Here is a 20,332-nt window from a genome sequence, read left to right as displayed (position 1 = left end):
GTACAAGCAAACGGGACCCAAACTGTTTCGAGAAGCAACAGTATTTAAAGAATAACAATATAACCTTTTTTTAAAGTGAAGAGCTACTATTAAGGCATTCATGGATGGCTGACCAAAGGCTGAACTATCGGGTATTAGAAAATATCACTCACCTCTAATAAATGGTTCTTCTATGAATCATTACCTGACTATTATGTCGGGTTCATGACTATTGTATTTTGTGAGCAATGGCAATTCCTCAAGACTCTTCCGCTGAGTGGATTTAAAAGTCACAATAATGGTTTTCCGACCAGGAGGCTGCCGCATTCACATTTGCCATTGTGAATATAATTTGCCATTGCCTCTAGCAACAAACCTGCTTTCCTGCATTATAAATGTGTGTGGACATGTGTGGATGGATTGTGCGCAGAAACCCCCACACTGGATAACCATGTGTAATGCTGACAATGAGATATCCTGAAGATTCCTTCGAATTGTTTGTGCTGCACACGAGTCTTTGTCTTCTTTATAATCACCAATTGTGCTTGATCTGATATACTCTCTCCGTTTTCTCTTCAGGTATCTCATGAATGTGACGTTTGAAGGACGCAACCTCTCCTTCAGCGAGGACGGTTTTCAGATGCACCCAAAGTTGGTTATTATACTGTTAAATAAGGAGAGGCAGTACGAAAGGGTGGGTATCTCTCATCTTCTCACCTTTTGATTTCTCTTAAAGGGGATGCATTTATAATTCAAACACCTTGTTATTGGTGACAGTAGTGGGTGTTTAAGTCTGTGTGAAATCAAAATGTAGAATGTTTAAACGAGTAGGTGAACGATTCTTTCTTTCAAGTTAATCCTCTGAAAAATAATGTTGTTTTTTTTTGTCATTTTTAATCAATGTCTGAACATTTGCTTCCATGATTGAGGGTGATTTATGCTTGATGCATTCACTAGTTCGCTTGAGTTCGTGCGGCGACTGTGATGTCATTGTGGTGTTTGCGGAAGTTCGCTGTGGGTGTGCATGACTTCATTTTTAAGGCTCAAGTGAGCAGTTTGTGTGGCGCTGCATTTCATTTCAGCTGAATATGAATCTAGTTAAAGAGATTTCATCTGAACAGATACGACTGTACAGATATCTTTATCATCCATCCATGCGTGATCATAGGGATAACCAGATGGCCAATAATTCTTGGCTAGAAATTGCAACAGCCGTGGGAAAGGAAGAAAGTTTTTGTTAAAAAGTTTAGAAAAACTTGAGCTATAAGTTTGTTAAACCCAAAAAGAAATGCCAAAGCAAAAGTGGAGACCCAGGTGGTTTTAATAATTTAATAGTTAACAATTAAAGAATAGGATTTTTTCACCATTTATAGGTTTTACACTCATTTATATATTACAATTTTGAATATATAACAATTTAATAGTTACAAAACTATAATTAAGGAACAAATGATTTCTTTTATAAGTGGAAAAGAATGTTAACAAAGAACGTATGACCTTTTTCCCCAAATGGCACTGAGAGGAAATACTGCAGATATAATGGGTTTCAACTGAGACATTTTGGTCTTGGAATGTTTTCCAGTGTAATTCTTTTATACCTAGTGTAAAATAGATTTGGCAAAAGAAATATAGAAAATACATCTTTTTGCCAAAATGCATGCTGTCTACATTAACAGTCAAAAATAAATCGCACATACAGTAAATGTCTATAAGGATGCACAAGGTTTGAAATGACACTGTTATTATGAGGTATATTCAATGTTAAGATGAATTAGTGTAAATTCTTTTTTATATTCATGGGCATCAGGTTGACAGAGGATGTAATTAACCTTTGTGAATCAATTTAAAACGTTTACATACTTTAACAGAGGACAAAATGTCCATGTAAAAAAAATCATAAAAATATAGTATTTAAAAAAAACTATTATCACTTTTACCAACATGGATTTCTTTACTAGCATCAGTCCTGATGATAACTACCATGATTTAATAAATTTTTTAAAGATTATAACTATTTAAAATACTGTTTGCATTAGTGTTTCTCAACCATGTTTCTGGAGGACCACCAGCACTGCATGTTTTGGATGTCTCCTTGGTCTGTCACACCCATTTCAGGTCTTTCAGTGGCTGCTAATGAGCTGATGATCTGAATTAGGTGTGTTTGGTTAAGGAGACATGCTATGCGTCCCAAATCGCATACTTATACACTATTCTACACCATTTTGTAGTATAAATAGTGTAAGTAGTGCGTTCACACTAAAAGCTCTACAAATAATGTGCATTTTAACTACCCGGATGATGCAGTTATTCAATCGGTAAAATGAAGTGTGTAATGATGGACACTTCACGCACTCAATGACCACTGTTTTGCTCAATTAGCGGAAGAGGTGGAGCTATTTGGCGCACATGTTGGATTGCTTCATTTATTTTGGATTGTGAAAGCAAAATTCTCCTACATAAGTGATTAAAGTGTCTCCTGATGGTGAATGCGGTGAAACTCATGGCAGGTATTATTTGGTACTTTGGTCATCTATTTCACTGATTTGGCAACTGTCAAACGTCTTCAGGGAAAAGGTTTGATTTTCTGCTTAGCAAAAAACATTAGTGCTCCGTTTGGGAGACACTGCATACATATACTATTCTGTAGAGTGTGTAAGTGCATAAGTACATAGTGAAATATGAAAAATGTGCGGAGCTGGTGATCCTTCAAGGACGTGGTTGAGATACACTGGTTTAAAATATGCCTGTGCACAAAATCAGAAAACAAAAAATATATATTTGGTCCACAGACCAAACCTAAAAAAAGCACCAGAATATTAAACATTTTAGATTTTTAACAGTTAAATTGTTGAAGATTTGCCAACAAAATGAAAGCATGTTTACAAAGAACGTATGACATTTTTCCTAAATGGCACTGAAATGAAATACTGCAGATATAATGGGTTTCAACTGAGACATTTCAGTCTTGAACGTTTCTCAGTGTAATTCTTTGTACCCAGTGTAAACTAGATTTGGCAAAGGAAATATAAAACATTCAGTAACAACACACCTTTTTGCCAAAATACATGCTGTCTACCTTAACAGTCAACAATAAATCATGCATTAATGTCTATAAGGATGCACAAGGTCTGAAACGACACTGTTATTATAAAATATATTCAATGTATAGATAAATTAACACAAGTGTACATTCTTTTTTTCTATTTATGGGCATCAGGTTGACAGATGATGTAGTTAACCTTTACGTATCAATTTAAAAAGTTACCCAAAGTTCAATAGAGGACAAACTGTCGATGTCAAAACATCATAAAAAAATATAGTATTTAAAAAATAAGGATTTTCACTTTTACCAACATGGATTTCTTTACTAGCATCAGTCCTGATTATAAATATTTTAACCCTTTAGAATACAGTTTACATCAGTGTTTCTCAACCATGTTACTGGAGGACCACCAGCACTGCATGTTTTGGATGTCTCCTTTGTCTGTTACACTCATCACAGCTCTTCCAGTCTCTGCTAATGAGGTGATGATCTGAATCAGGTGTGTTTGATTAAGGAGACATGGAATATGTGCAGAGCTGGTGGTCCTCCAGGAACGTGGTTGATACACTGGTTTAAATAATGCCTGTGCACAAAACCAGAAAACTAAAAAATATATATTTGCTCCACAGACCAAACATGAAAAAAAATTCAAGAATATTAAACATTTTAGATTTTTAACAGTTAAAATGTTGAAGATTTGCCAACAAAATGAAAGGATGTTAACAAAGAACGTATGCCATTTTTCCTTAATGGCACTGAGATGAAATGCTGCAGATATAATGGGTTTCAACTGAGACATTTCAGTCTTGAACGTTTCCCAGTGTAATTCTTTGTACCTAGTGTAAAATAGATTTGGCAAAGGAAATATAAAACTTTCAATAAAAACACATATGTTTGCCAAAATGCATGCTGTCTACATTAACAGTCAAAAATAAATCATGCATAATGTCTGTAAGGAAACACAAGGGTTGACATGACAATTGTGTTTAATTATGAAGCATATTTCAGACTCTGTTTTGAATGAATTCATTGTCTTTGCACCACAGTAGAGAAATAATGAGATACTAATTCATTTTATGAGAATAAAAATCAGCCTGTGTAATATCCATAGACAACCTGTAAAGAAGGGGAAGATCTCGATTTTAACTTAGCTGTTCACACGTTGTCAATAATAAGTGATCAAAACATGCGTTTTTTTGAATACCGACAGAATAGCCCCTTTAACTCGTGACTGCACAGCTCTCCGATGTAATTATCAGCCTTCATTTACTCTTTATCTTAATTCAGGATTTGAGCCGTCCTCAAATCTAGCCCGCACTAATCCAATCTCAGCCACTTCAACCTCAACACCCTCTCATTATCTCACTTGTTATCCGTCTCTCATCTTCAGCTCTCATCTCGTCCTCTTTGCACTTTCGCAGGTCGGTAAATGGGAGAACGGGTCTCTGGCGATGAAGTACCACGTGTGGCCCCGCTTCGAGCTGTACTCGGACGCTGAGGAGCGCGAGGACGACCACCTGTCCATCGTCACACTGGAGGAGGCACCGTTCGTGATTGTGGAGGACGTTGATCCTCTCAGCGGCACCTGCATGAGGAATACAGTCCCCTGCCGAAAACAGCTCAAACTCCAGTGAGTTTACAGTATTAGTCGTTTTCGGGGATATGTGCTGCTGAGTTTCACAGTCATTTCAGATTTCAATAGAATTTTTTGTGAGAAATTAATTTAAGACTTCATCAATCAATCAAATACAGTAAACCCCAAAATATAGGAATGCAATGAAGACATGAGTCTCAAAATGTATTTGAAACTGTAAATAAACAGCAGAATTTGGGGAAATTATTAAGACTTTGGCTGAATATTCTGCTTGTTTTTGATTAATTTACTGGTCTTTTAATTCAGTTTTAAACGCCTAAAATATACACTCACCGGCCACTTTATTAGGTTCACCTGCTCGTTACGCAAATTTCTAATCAGCCAATCACATGGCATGACTCAATGCATTTAGGCCTGTAGACATACTGTAGTCAAGGCGATCTGCTGCAGTTTAAATCCAGCATCAGAATGGGGAAGATAGGTGAAGGTTGATGTCACACAGGCTGGTCTGAGTATTTCAGAAACTGCTGATCTACTGGGATTTTCACGCACAACCCTCTCTAGGATTTACAGAGAATGGTCTGAAAAGTTCTGTGGGCGAAAATGTTTTGTTGATGTCAGAGGTCAGAGGAGAATGGCCAGACTGGTTCCAGCTGATAGAAAGGCAACAGTAACTCAAAATAACCACTCGTCAACCGAAGTATGTAGAAGAGCTTCTCTGAACACACAACACATCCAACCTTGAGGCGGATGGGCTACAGCAGCAGAAGACCACACCTGGTGCCACTCCTGTCAGCTAAGAACAGGAAACTGAGGCTACAATTCACACAGGCTCACCAAAATTGAACAATAGAAGACTGGAAAATGTTGCCTGGTCTAATGGGTCTCGATTGGTGAGCCTCATTTGAATGATAAGATCAGAATTTGGCAACAATAAGATGAAAGCATGGATCTGTCCTGCCTTGTATCAACGGTTCGGGCTGGTGGTGGTGTAATGGTGTGTAAGATATCTTCTTGACAAACTTTAGGCCCATTAGTAGCAAGTAAGCATGTCAACGTCACAGCATATCTGAGTATTGTTGCTGACCATGTCCATCCCTTTATGACCACAGTGTACCCATCTTCTGATGGCTACTTCCAGCAGGATAAACACCATGTCATAAAGCGTGAATCATCCAGACTGGTTTCTTAACAACATGACAACTTCACTGTACTCAAATGGCCTCCACATTCACCAGAACTCAATCCAATAGAGCACCTTTTGGATGTGATGGAACGGGAGATTCACATCATGGATGTGCAGCCGACAAAACTGCAGCATTAGGGCAGTTCTGAATGCAAAAGAGGGTCCAACCCGGTACTAGTAAGGTGTACCAAATTAAGAGCGTATAAGTGGTATAAGAACAGTCTCAATTCAAGAGTTCTGATATTTAAGCAGCAAACTGAAACCACAAATTCATTACTTAAAATGTTAACAAAATTTACATTTGTCAGAGGAAACATTCCTCATGTTGAATGTTGAATTAATTTTATATATATATATATATATATATATATATATATATATATATATATATATATATATATATATATATATATAAAATAAATCAATAAAAATGAAAAAAAAAATTAAGAAAATTTTGGTCCAACTTTATATTAAGTGACATTAACAACTATGTACTAACATCAAAATATAAATACAATGTACTTAATGTGTTCATAATATATTGCAGAACACTTCTGGTGCTCTTCAGGCGAGATACTGGTAGGTTTAGGGTCAGGTTTGGTGTTATGGATAGGTTTAAGGGTGGGTTAAGATGTAAGAGATAGTCAACAGTGTAACTATAAATGAAAGTACAAATATTATTAAAGCTGTCATTACATGCAGGTATTAATTCAAGCATAAGTACAATGTAAAAATATGTACTTACACAATAAATACATTGTAACAATTTTTTTTTTCAGTATAAGTATTTATTAGTTAAGGCCACTTAATATGAAGTGGGAGCAAATGTTTACCAATAATAATTTATATTTAAATCATTCCTATTCAGAAAAAAAGCTAATATGTGAGTTTTTATTTTATAAAATATTACTAAAACATTACTTTTTTTACACATTACATTATATATATAGAAAATAGAAAAAAGTTATTTCTATATTATTTTTTACAGTCATTCTAATTTTTCTTATATTTAATTTGCCTTAAAAAGTCTTTAATAAGCCTTAAATGACCTTAAAAACACTACAGAGACTTTTAATGTTCGTTTTCAATGAAAACTATTACAATTAATGAAAGAATTGTCAAATATATACATTTTCAAGGGTCTCAGACCTACCTTATTGTAGGTCTATAAAGATTTATTTAACAATGACAAGATGAACCACACAATATACAGTAGGTGAACTATCTAAAATCTAAAATCAGTCATCGCATGAGATCAGATACTAATCCTGACTGACAAAATGTTGATTCGTCTGATGAAAGCTCTAAGTATAGATCCTCCATTCAGGGCGCTCCATCACTGTCAGCATGAGATGATATCACAGAGTACGAGGATGTGGTGTATTACATATTGTAAAACACTGAAGTATTTATAGATTAAAACTGGTGTCTCGTGTCTCTCTTTAACACTGCTTATAAAATAATAACGTTGTCAATTTAGTGTTAAATCCATTTAGCACTGTTGTAATAAATTACCGCTAAAACTCGTTTATTGTGAGAAATGATCCGGAATGAATGTGCATTTTGACAAATCTAAATCGCCTTGCTCTGTTGTAGTCAATGCAATAGTGCAGCAGTCATTAGTCATTCTGATGTTATTTTGGCTCATTGATTGATTTCTAGAGATGGAGATTTATTATGAAATGGTGTTTTGATCAGGGATTGATGAACGGCAGATGCAAAATTTGTTAAATGCTGTCTTCTCTATTTAAAAAAAACTTTCAGTGCCAACATTAATCTTCTCACTGGTTTTCTTCCTCTTGTTAGAAATCTGACAGGAGATTCAGGGATCTACATTAAACGCTGTTGTAAGGGCTTCTGTATAGACATCCTCAAGAAGATCGCCAAGTCTGTCAAATTCACCTACGATCTCTACTTGGTGACCAATGGGAAACACGGCAAGAAGATCAACGGCACATGGAACGGAATGGTTGGAGAGGTAAGCATCAATATATATTCTGTAAGAAAATGTCTGGTTTACTGGTTTTACGTAACCTGCTGGTTTTGTATTATACTTATTGATGATAGAGAGGGAAGCTTATCATAATTTATGCTTTGGTTTCATCACAATATATAGGTATGGTTCTTATTTGTTTTATTTCTGCTAGAATAAAAACAGTTTAAAAAAAAAAATATATATATATATATATATATATATATATATATATATATATATATATATATATATATTAAGGCCAATATTATTAATTATTATTAATATTGAACTTTAAGCAATTTTTGTTTTAGATTCAAGTTAGTTAAGCCTTTAAATGTCTGGTAAAATATTATTTACTGTCATCATGGCAAAGATAAAATAAATCAGTTATAAGAAATAAGGTATTAAAACTATTATGTTTAGAAATGTGTTGAAAAAATAAAAAATCTGCTCTCCTTTAAACAGAAATTGGGGAAAAAATAAAAAAGGGGGCTAATAATTCTAACTTTTATATATATATAGTATAGTAAAAGTAATATATGTATATGTATGTATGTATGTATGAGCAATAACACACTCGTAGCAGTGCGATATGGCTGTATATCGGCACTGGTGGGAGGCCACAGTCCGAGTGCCTTAGTGTCCTGATATACAGCCATATCACACTGATACGAGTGTGATATTGTGTTTATAAACTGTTCTAAAACTAGAACTAGAAATAGAACTATAATAGTTCTATTGCATAATAGCGAAAATAAAAAAGAAAATCAAACATGGAGAGTCTAAATATCATTTTGTAAGTGCAACTGCTTTCTTTGGCATCTACATACACATCTGCATCTACATACACATCATATGCGAGCATAAGTAGAATGTGAACATTTTGAGTTTACTCGCTTTATTCGTGCATCAAATCCGCTTCATTCGCATGTCAAATTCACTTCACAATAGATGCTGATTCACATGATGGGCAGGGCTTTCTGCTAAATGTCTAACATGGATTTTATTAAGATTTAGAGAAAAGCTGTGTTTATGTGCTTTATGAAGGCTGAAAAACAGTCAATTCATTCGGAGCCGTTTCTGAGTCCACTAGATCACTTCAGAGGTGCACCCAGCTCTGTGAGTTTATCAACTCCTCCAGAAACTGTACCTGGATGATGGACGCTTTCAGCAGTGCTTCCAACTGAGCTAAGCCCAGTCTGATGAACTGTTGTCTGGTGTAGGCAGGTGGATTTTCCGCTGAGACACCAACAACAGGTGTTATGTCATAATCACGTCCCTACAAGACAAAGCTCATGATTGGGTAACGCGGTGCGAATGTCCCCCAAATTTCAGATTTTCCAACTCGCGCATAACGCTCAACTCTCGCTGCTTTATTCATGCGAATCGTGTTGCAGGGTGTCTATTTGTGTCTTTGCATCGACTTGTAAATCACTCGCGCTTGACGCTTCATCTGTGTGAACGCAGCATAAGGACGTAATTTAAGGTCTCTGTCGCCATCTTGTGGTGCAACGTCAACCGTCTTTGTTCTGCTCAGTATGACGGATGCCAAGGCCCTGTATCCGAATTTATAATTTATTTCAAAATAGGCACTGTCCTTATAAATGAACAGCGTAGTTGCAATCTAAACAACTATATTCTCGACTAAAAAAGCCTCAAAAGTACATTATGTTGCTGTATAGCTGCAATAGTTGTCAAATTGTATTTAGTTTATTGATGGAGGGGGGTGGAGAAATATAGATGGGTGAGGAGGCTGTACGAGTGATGTTATTGCAGAATATCGTACAGCTATCAGCCAATCAGATTCGAGAACCAGACAGAACTGTTGTATACCATGAGGAATGTAAGGAATTACAATGGTCCTAAAGTATTTCCTCTTTTAAATTTTTCATTTCCATAGCTCCCGAGAATCCAAAAAGGTCCACATATTGATAAATAATGTTATGATCATCGTTTTAGCTTAAATTTATGATTGAATTTATGATGGAATGATAATCTGTCACCTTCAACAAAATTAACTAATAGAAAACCTCTCAAAACAGACATTAAAAAATAGAACAAAAAGCTAATAAACGTTTGAAAAAATGAATATCTAACCAAAAATAAAAATGAAAATGGTTAAATGTTTACATAAATATTAATATTAACTGCAATATAATGAAATAACTGTAAAAATGTATGATAAAATATCATTTAAAATGTGTTTTTTTTCATGTTTACATTATTTCAGTGGTTTATTTTATTATTATTAACAAATTAACATATTTCTTTAATTTTAGTAGTTTAAGTAGCAATCCCCTTTCTTGCAATGGACAGTACAATAATAATTAGTACATGGTTCTGGAGAATCTGTGGATTTCTGCTTACATATTATATCCAAAAAATGAAAATCTGAACCGTGTCTCTCATGACAAGAACAGATGAAAGAGAAAGAAAATGTGAGCAAGTGAGTTTGCACAAGCCCAAGGGAAAATACAGCTGGTGCATTAATTCAGATGAGAAATAATGTGAGTTACCGGATCATATGTAAATCCACAGTAGGAATGAATGTTATGCCGTTTCCCTTCAGCCCCAGTCATACGAATACTCTCAGAACCGCACCACATTTGGAGGCACAGACTTTTAGTAGCTTGCGTTATGTTTGCTTAATGTCTTTACGAGATTTGATGCTCCAAGACACTTTCATGTTCAGAGAAAGAAGCTATAAAACAACACACTCCAGCAAATATGCAAAATATAGTCTCATATTTTGAAATAAAAAAAAACTGAGGAAGAAAACAGGATATGGAATAGTACTACTCAACATTCAGCCTACAGGGCATTTTTGTGGCCCTCATTTTTATTTTGGAGATTCTGCAATGTAAATCCACAGTGCAATTTAAAATAAAATCAGCCCTGAAGATGAAATCTATACTACAGTCTGCTAACCACGCCACAGACGGGTGCTTACAGTACAGCTTCATTGATTCCAACAGAAGAGATTTAAGTTTTTATGTGTGCCTGTGCTAGTGTATAGTACTCAGCAGCCTCATTAATATAACACAGGCACTGTAAAAATTAGGTGTGCGGCCCTTGAGGCTAAATGGATCCGGCTCTGTGGGCCCTCAAGTGGCTCTCATATAGACTGAGCCTTTCTGTAGCGTACTATCGCCTCTGTTTTGTCCCATTTTCATATATCACCAGAGGCCCGTATATGTAACTCTAAATATACCTAGACAAGTGATGGGTTTGGGGAAGTGGCGATTAGGGAAAGGTTGAAAAGAAGGAGAAACGGCTATTAAAAGCTACTGCGACCCACTGTAAGAAGTACTGTAACCTGATTTCAGGTTGCCTTGGTGGTGTTTTTTCATGGTTTTTCATTCACTAGTTCCCGTTTTGTCTTTGTTTCACCTTTTTTCTTCTGACACTGATATTCTTTCCATCTCTGTGTGGCAGGCCTGGACTGGTCCAAGTTCAATATAAAGGTCTGTGCACAACAAGAAAAATAACTTTAAAGATAAGAAAAAATAAACAAGTTGCTCTCAAAGAGGATTTATGGTCAGATTTATTCTCTATTTTGGGGTGGGTGGGAGGTAAAAACTACTGTCAAGATATTAAATACACATGATGAAACATGTACGCTGAAAAGGCATGGACTATGTTTTTTTTTTTGGCTTACCTTTTTTTCATTAAAATCTCCAAAAGTGGTGGCACAGTGGCTCAGTGGTTAGAACTGTTGGCTCACAGCAAGATCATTGGTTTGAGACCTGGCTGGGCCAGTTGGCATTCTGTGTGGCATATTTTGATGACTTGTGTACATTTTCCCAAATATCTTAAAGAATGTTCAAATCCAGAGAAATTGCCACGCTAATAATGTCACACGCACACTTAATTTCCAGTTTAGGTTTTTATATGGATGTCCCGGTCAGATTTTTTTGCGCTAGAGTCTGAGTCATTTGATTTTGAGTATCTACCCATACCGAAACCCGATTGGATACTTCTATAATACATAAAAAAATAAAGAAGAGTGAAGAAACAGATCCAGGATGTTCCTTATTTTTTTTATTGAATTCACCTTATTTTAACATTCAACAACTCTGTTAACAAACAGAGCACTTCTGTGAGGAAGCTTGAACAATCAAGTAATAAATAACATCAATACTTTTGGACTTTAGTGCAACAGTAAATAAAAAAAGAATCTAATAAAAAACAGATAGCATCTCAACTTAAAATATGCGACTGGCAATCCCAAGTTTACATATCTCACAGTTTGCTATGTTAGTGAAACACTGTAGAAACACTTGCGTTTTCCATTTCAAGCTGCTTCCATGTTCTACTTTGCCGGCATTAACCAATAGCGTCTCTAGAATAAAGTGATGTCATGCAGCACATGTTTCTGTTTCTGTGTGAAGTCAAGAAAAAGGTCTAACTCTGTGCCACTGCATAACTATAGATTTAAAAAATAATGAGAATATGTACAGTATGTATACATATGTATATCCCTGATCGGGAGGTAATATGTAACTTCGAAACTGTGTGATCGGGCACGATTTTCGATCACGTTTATTGCATCTAAACATGCCTACGTTTACTTTTTTTTTTTTTTTTTTTGAAAATAAGGAAACACCAAAGATTCTTTAATATGTTGTATGTAACTATGTTTATGTATAAAAACTGTAAGTGTAAACGCTATTAGTTTCTAGTTAATTAGTCAAAGTAATTAGTCACTAATAATAAATGTTAACTTTTCCAAATTTGATTGTAATGCAGTTTTGCACCTTTTTTAAAGCTGCTTTGAAACACAAATTATTGTGAAAAGCCCTATACAAATAAACATTAATTGAATAAGACCGCAGAGAACAGCATTATTATAACCGAGTCTTAAAATGTATTTAGTATAATAAAACAGCGCTGGTTCTGCCCCATGTGATCATGAGCGGAAGAACCAGAAGCGGTGGCATAATAAAAGCTCTGCTGCTTTTTTCCCCACATCATGCTCATCTCTCATCAGCTTTTAGTTTAGCGTCTCATTACACTTCCATGGCTTTCAGCATTACTGTTTCATACTACCATAATAAGTGTTGAATACTTTAGTTCATTGATGAGAATGAAGACCACAACTCCAATAATTCCACACTGACTCACTGCATCATCAAGATGCTACTTTGTTTGTTGTGAATATGCACCCTCTAGAGGCGGAAATGACATAAAAAACTTAAATAAAATCCCTTTTAGACAAAGTTTATGGTAGGAGAGTATTTAAATAAAAAATGCAACATGATTTACAAAGGTTTGCAGTTGTCAGATAGATTACTGGTATTTCTCCTAAAAAAGCAGACTTAATTAATTTTGTGCCTGTGTTATCTTATCCGCACTTTATTATCAATAGCTCTCTTTGCAATATAATTTGTGATGCTTAATGTGCTACACAGGAAATATCTGTTTTCTTTAACTTGCACATTGTTGATACATCTCTTGCAGAGCTTTCCAATCCTATCAGCACTTTTGCTGGATAGTGTTCTCATGCTAATTAGAAAATGAAGCAATTAATATTATTTTACTTTTTACTTTAACGTTATGAAAGCACACTGGCACATTCTGTTGCTCTCCAATAAAGTCTCCTGTCGAACAAGTTTGATAAAAAAAAAAAAGAGTTAAAAGCATATTGAGCTGTGAAAGGAAGCTGTTCCCCAGGTGTGTGTGTGAACCAGAGGGAGTGAAACATGGACAAGTACAGGCTACTTTGGGTTTTGTGTATGCACTCAGACACACACACAGATAAAAATGTCATTTTTAGCAAGTTTTCACTTACACGGGGCCAGTTATGTGTGTTCAGTGAACAAAAAGAGTTAGGAAAGTTATTGAATGCTTGTCAGTTTATTAGATCTGTGCATTCAGTCATAAAATGACAGCAGCCTAATGAACCCCTTAAAAAATAAAAGAATTAGTCACTGCTCTTCACAAAAGCTTTAAAAACGACTGTATATTTAATTCATACTGTGAAGACAGCCTATACAGCCATTTTATATTTGATTATTTAATGGCTGTGTTCTAGCTGAATTTTTTTGTTGGCAAAGTTGATTATATAATTAGTATTTTTGTTTAATTTAATTTGTTTCTTTTATTTGTTGTACTTTTCAATTGCTTAAAATTATTTTTTTTTATGATTATATTACTGGTTCCACTGTTGTTTACACAGTGTAACTACTTTGAGTGAACAGACATCCAAAATGTATTTTTTACATCTACATTTACTTTTACATTACATTTTGTACATCAGCAGTATACACACAGTCAAGTTCAACTTTCAAAACATATTGCATTTGATGTGTGTGCAAACATAGATGTTCAACACATGCTCTCTAAAAAAAATCATCCTCATCCAATCTTTGCATTTTATTTTCTTCAAAAGTTACTGATGGCAGAACAGCAGGCAGAGATCTAAATGCAAGATATTTTAAGGAAAACCAAACAAGGGACATGAAGAACTGGTGTTTACTTCTATCGAAGCACTACTTCATGAAGCTTCAAAACCTTTACCAACCTTTTGTTTTAAATCAGTGGTCTGGAGCATGTATCAAATTTGCGAGGTCACATGATTTCAGTGAACAGTGCTTCGTTATGTTGTTACTGTTTCAAACATATTGAACATTCAGTGGTTCTATTTTACTGGGTGATTTGAAGGTAATACAATAAAATCCACATTAATAATCTGCGTTTACTCAGACCAACACTCAACAAAGATCTCTAGTCAGTTTTATGAGTCTGTAGATCAGGGGTGTCCAAACTTTTTGGGCCGAGGGCCAGATGCAAAAAAACAAACGTTGTCGCGGGCCAAATTTTACATACATCACACAGACACGCATTTATTTATATATATATATATATATATATATATATATATATATATATATATATATATATATATATATATATATATATATATATATATACAGTTGAAGTCAGAATTGTTAGCCCCCCTAAATTATTAGCCCCCGTCTATTTTTTCCCCAATTTCTGTTTAACGGAGAGAAGATTTTTTTCCACACATTTCTAAACATATTAGTTTTAGTATCTCATTTCTAATAACTGATTTATTTTATCTTTGCCATGATGACAGTAAATAATATTTGACTAGATATTTTTAAGACACTTCAATACAGCTTAAAGTGACATTTAAAGGCTTAACTAGGTTAATCAAGTTAACTAGTCAAGTTAAGGTAATAAGGCAAGTTATTTTATAACAATGGTTTGTTCTGAAGACTTAAGGGGCTAATAATTTTGACCTTAAAATGGTTCATAAAAAAATTTAAACCGCTTTTTATTCTAGCCGAAATAAAACAAAAGTCTTTCTCCAAAAGAAAAAATATAATCAGACATACTGTAAATATGTCCTTGCTCTGTTAAACATCATTTGGGAAATATTTAAAAAAGAAGAAATAAATCAAAGAGGGGCTAATAATTCAGACTTCAACTGTGTGTAGATAGATAGATAGATAGATAGATAGATAGATAGATAGATAGATAGATAGACAGACAGACAGACAGACAGACAGACAGACAGACAGACAGACAGACAGACAGACAGACAGATAGATAGATCATAACAAGAACTGCTGCTTAATTGAATGCATGTAATAGCGACACCCGGTGGTTATTTATTGAATTACGTTCATTTTTGTATGGCGGGCCAGATTCTATTGATATTTATAAAAAGCCTCGCGGGCCGCCACAAAACTGATTGCGGGCCGCAGATGGCCCGCGGGCCGTAGTTTGGACACGCCTGCTGTAGATGTTCTAATGAGACCTTTGTTAAACGACAAGGACAACAGTCAACATTATCAAATGAAATGAGTGTAGTTACCTCAATATTGACTAAAAGTTAATTCTACTCATTTGAAAAGAGTTTTGAACTCAGTGTTGAAGGTAATGACTCAATTAAATACCTCATTACTTTAACTTAAATGGAGTAAGTTCACAGTACTCATTTAGATTAGTTTTTCAACTCAAATGATTTGTAGCAATCGGTTTCCTTTAAATGGTTTGAGTTGTCTTAACTTTTTTGGGTTTTACACTGCTCAGTTGGTTTGAGTTCCCTCAATTTATTGGGTGTTATTGGGCTCAAATTGCTTAATTTCCTCAAATGGATTAGGTTCACAGTACTCGTTAGGATTAGCTTTTGAACTTAAATGGTTTGTTGAAATTAGTTTCCTCAAATGGTTTGAGTTACCTCAACTTCTTGGGTTCTGAAGTGTAGTTAATAGTCTTGTTGTCCTGTTTAGCAGAGCCCACAATGAAACAAACAATATAATCCTTAAAAAATAAACAAAAGAATGCATATTACACATTTAATGATATTAGAATATAGTTTCTATTGAAAGTTTGGAGTGTGTTTGAAAAATAAAAAGCCATTTTTAATGCTTGCCTGAGTTTTTGTTGCATTTACACCAGAGATGCCCAACCTAGGGCCCGCAGATCACAGTTGGCCCATGGAAATCTTTGATTTGACCTGCTATCCCATCTGAGAAGAGAGGGAGAATGATGGGGGTGTGGTTATGAGATTATCAATTCAAATTAAATGTAACCCTTTGTTTGTTTAATTGTTAAAAGTAAACCAAAATTAAATGTCTCAATTAAATTGTGTTAATGAAGCAGATTTTGTTTAAATGTACATACTGTCACCCGACAATGTAGAGACTTTGGTGAGCAAATCAAGTCAAAGGCAGTTTCTGCTTGACTAGTGTATTCAGTATTGAACTCCACTGTGTTATTAATTACATTGTTTATGTTTTTAATACAATAAGTTATCATTTAAAAAATGTATACAGCATTATTTAATACAATTTAAAGTAATGTTTTCTATCTGTTTTAAAATATTATGAAGTAAATTGGCACCTTTAATGTAATATAATTTCGTATATTTACCTTCGGCCCTTGCCTCTTTATGATGTTTGGTTTTTGGGCCTTTATATAAAAACGTTTGGTAACCCCTGATTTACAGTACACATGTTGCGTTTTGAATCTGTCAAATCAGCAAATCACATTGCAATTGTTTCATTTGTTTCGAATCGTTGAAAGGCTTTGTTTCTCCCATCACTACAATGAAAACTAACATAGTAAACAGCTCACAAATACTGTGTGAAACAAAGGGGCTAACAAGCAGGCAGTATATCAGAGGTGGTGGAGACATTTAAAGGAATACTCCACCTTTTTAGGAAAAAGGCTCATCTGCTAGAGTTCATCAGTTGGCTTGTATCATTTTTTAATCTATTCACCTAATTTCTTGTTCTGACATGGTCACTTTTAGCTTTGCTCAGCATAATGAACTGAATTGGATTTGACCATTAGCATTCGTTAAAAAGTTTTTTTAAAGTTTTGATAATTTTACTATTTAAAGCTTAAGTATTCTGTAGTTATATACATCGTGTAATAAAGCCAATAAAAAATGATCATTTTCTAGGCCAATATTGCTAGAAACTATACTCTCATTCTTGCATAATAGTCAAGAAACTGTGTGGAGAGTTCCTTTAATCACTGGCGCAACTAACAAGAGTAACTATGGCCACTAATCAGGGTGTGGCACAGAGCCCAGGGTAACCAGCAGACCATAGGGAATGAACAAAGAACAAAACACAACACACATGATGGGGGTTGAGACAGTTACAATAATGTCTTGGTGCTGATTTTAAATAGATTTGTATCTTGGGCTTATTTTAGGGTTTTTAGTTTATTAGCATTAAATGTCGGTTATTTTTCCTGCAGGCACAGGACATTAACATGGCTTCATTTTGATGTTGTACACCAACATCATGGGAATGTTAGATTATGTTTGGAAATGAAAATCAAGTCAGATCCCAACATCCAACCTAAAGTCAGCCCTAAAATCAACCAAATATCAACATCTAATCCTGTTACATCTTGATGTTGTGTGGACGTTATCACTATGACATCTATCAGACGTTGGAGTTTGGTCACTTTCCAACATAACCAATCATAAATCAACCAAATATCAACGTAATTAGACGTCGTTATTAGACATCAAAATAACGTTGTCCTTAGACGCTGGCTAGACATTAAATTTTGGTCACCTGACGTCATGACCTAAATCTAACCTAAAACTACCGTCTGATGATGTTGTGTGTCTGCTGGGTTAATACATCAGCACATACAGATACAATCTCACATATACAGTAGGAAATAATGGGAAATATACAAACAAGTAAACAGGATAATACAGTCAGGCTAGGAGCTAAATCTGTACCATGGAATAGAAAATCAGAAGAAAATAAGAATGTAATGCCAAAAAGGTGTCTGTAACTGCCAAAAATCATCAGACTTTTTTAGGTGAGTTTCTCGAGTGGAAATAGCGTACATACCTGAGACAACCACATTTTAAACAAGGGTAATTTTAGGATTTTTTGAGCCCCTTAGAAAGTGTTGCTATAGACCCTTCAATATTTTTAAATGTTAAATGTTTGTTGGAAATGTTATTTTCATGGGTGCGAATTTTACATTGTTCATTACCCTTGGGGTCAACAGGCTTTAACTGTGCCTTTGCTTCATATCTAGGTGGTGCTGAAGAATGCCCACATGGCAGTGGGGTCTCTGACCATAAACGAAGAGAGGTCAGAGGTCATTGACTTCTCAGTGCCCTTCATCGAGACCGGGATCAGTGTCATGGTATCTCGTAGCAATGGCACAGTATCTCCATCTGCCTTTTTAGGTAAGTACTAAAAACACAGTCCATTGAGATTCAAGATCAAATTCCAGTCTTCATTAATAGTTTCTCTTCCCTCTCTTTTCCTGTGCTCTCAGAGCCCTTCAGCGCTGATGTGTGGGTAATGATGTTCGTTATGCTGTTGATAGTTTCAGCCGTGGCCGTCTTCGTCTTTGAGTACTTCAGTCCTGTCGGCTATAATCGCTGCTTGGCAGACGGACGAGGTTTGCACACACACACATACACACATCAATCTTTCTCCCTTATATCTAGCAGCCGTATGCATTTGATACACAATGTGTATTTTTGCTTTCTAACGTTTTAAAAGTGATATAATGTTATGCTGCTTTTTAGAATATCATTTTATTTTGATTTTGATTATTCTGAAGATGAAGTTTGGATCAAAATTAAGTGCCATGATGCAATTTCCATGATCCATGATGCAAAGCATTAAATGCTCATTTTGTACCCAAACATGAAACTCTCAGGTATCAACAGTTCACCAGATATTGTAGATTTTTTTTACTTTTATTTTGCCTCTGTCTCAACTTGGTGTGTTGCCACCATCAAAATCAAAATGAATTTATATTTACAAAAATACATGTAAGTATGACGGGGAAAACCAAATAGGCTCATTCTAAAAACGTAGCCCTATATACATTCCTGGGGATTGCAAATTATGTAGCCAGAAGTACGTATGGCTGCATTTCGTTTTTTAAAACTAACGCTACGGGGGAGTGTGACGCCATTCCTTTTCGTGCTTAACAGCTCTCTGCTTTCCTCTGTATGGACGCTTTCCCGCTGTTACCGGTTTGTCCAGTTAGCTCACCATGTGCATCTATGGACTTGGGATGCAGAGAGGAGTTGACCACAACCAGTGGCGGAGCTACAATTTTTTACATGGTGTGGCCAGGGGGTGGCCACTGCCACAGGAGGTCAGGGGGTCCATACACACACACACACACACACACACACACACACACACACACACACACATACACACACACACACAAAGACACTGTACTCAAATAATGAATAATACATTAAGGAGTTACAAAGTTTTATTTGCAAAAACAATGCTAAATTCATTTAGAAAAACATTAGCATAAAAAAACACCAAACAAAAAATACTGCAATTACACAAAGCAGACATCAAACAGACCTGCATTTGAAAAGAAAAAGCACATTGTTTGTGCTTCTTTATAAAGAAATCTGATATCTTCCCCATTTTTATCATGTTTAATTGACCCTGTCCAAAAATATAAGTCTGGTTACATCTGATCCAGTTAGAAACTTATTCATTATCATACCTGCACATTAAAATCAGCAACTGATCTAAAAAACATTTCTCTGAAGAAAGTATATGAGCTGGCTATTCCATTATAAATAAATTTAACTCAAAAACAGCTAGCCAAACATTACTTCTCCATAATAGCAAAACAATTAAACATTGTAAATGAAATATAATTACTTACATACAAGGAATGTATCAAAATAAACGTTATTGTTTATTGCTGTCACTTATTGATCAGTAAATCTAGCTTGTGTGGCTGCTACTGTACTGCGCTACTTGATTAAAATAATAGCTTTGCTACTGAAAAGCTATTTGATTTAGAAAGTAGTGACGCTACCGCCATGCTACTGACAAATGTAGTTTAGCTAGTAGTGTCACTACTTGTAGCAACGCTACTGCCCATTACTGTTCGTCTTACTTAAAACTATGCTGTTGTCTTCGGCTCGTCATTGATTTTAAAATAGCTTGAGCTTTGCCTGCAAAATTCCAAAAACTTCTTTAGAAAAATGAGATGTCAATCAACATCCGGAACTGCAAGCAGCAAATAAAATTCAGACACCTCTCT

At 35.1% G+C, this 20,332-nt stretch overlaps 1 protein-coding gene and 1 long non-coding RNA gene across 12 annotated transcripts in view; one reads left to right on the top strand and one right to left on the bottom strand.

The window, feature by feature from the left end:
• Positions 1-20,332, top strand: part of grin2bb (glutamate receptor, ionotropic, N-methyl D-aspartate 2B, genome duplicate b) — a 199,278-nt gene that overhangs the window by 157,498 nt on the left and 21,448 nt on the right. For all 10 annotated transcript variants that reach the window (XM_087235944.1, XM_087235938.1, XM_087235941.1 and 7 more), the window contains 5 exons: positions 559-673; positions 4,444-4,652; positions 7,609-7,780; positions 18,326-18,479; positions 18,572-18,697. In XM_087235944.1, coding sequence (XP_087092070.1) covers positions 559-673; positions 4,444-4,652; positions 7,609-7,780; positions 18,326-18,479; positions 18,572-18,697 — 776 coding nt within the window. The remainder of the gene's footprint in view (positions 1-558; positions 674-4,443; positions 4,653-7,608; positions 7,781-18,325; positions 18,480-18,571; positions 18,698-20,332) is intronic.
• Positions 8,663-20,332, bottom strand: part of LOC141386248 (uncharacterized) — a 38,662-nt gene continuing 26,992 nt past the window's right edge. Inside the window, exons 3-5 of one of the 2 annotated variants that reach the window (XR_015476903.1) lie at positions 16,182-16,277; positions 15,987-16,069; positions 8,663-11,243 (exon numbers count right to left, since the gene is read on the bottom strand). This is a non-coding gene — a long non-coding RNA (uncharacterized LOC141386248). Of the gene's footprint in view, positions 11,244-12,367; positions 14,522-15,537; positions 16,070-16,181; positions 16,278-20,332 lie in introns of those variants that run through there. The other variant, XR_015476902.1, reaches the window with a different exon arrangement.

This window comes from Danio rerio, chromosome 1, assembly GCF_052040795.2.
Source record: "Danio rerio strain M-AB ecotype USA chromosome 1, GRCz13ab, whole genome shotgun sequence".
Lineage (NCBI taxonomy): Eukaryota > Metazoa > Chordata > Actinopteri > Cypriniformes > Danionidae > Danio > Danio rerio.
The sequence above is the reverse complement of the archived record's forward strand: the minus strand, read 5'-3'. Positions and strand labels throughout refer to the sequence as shown.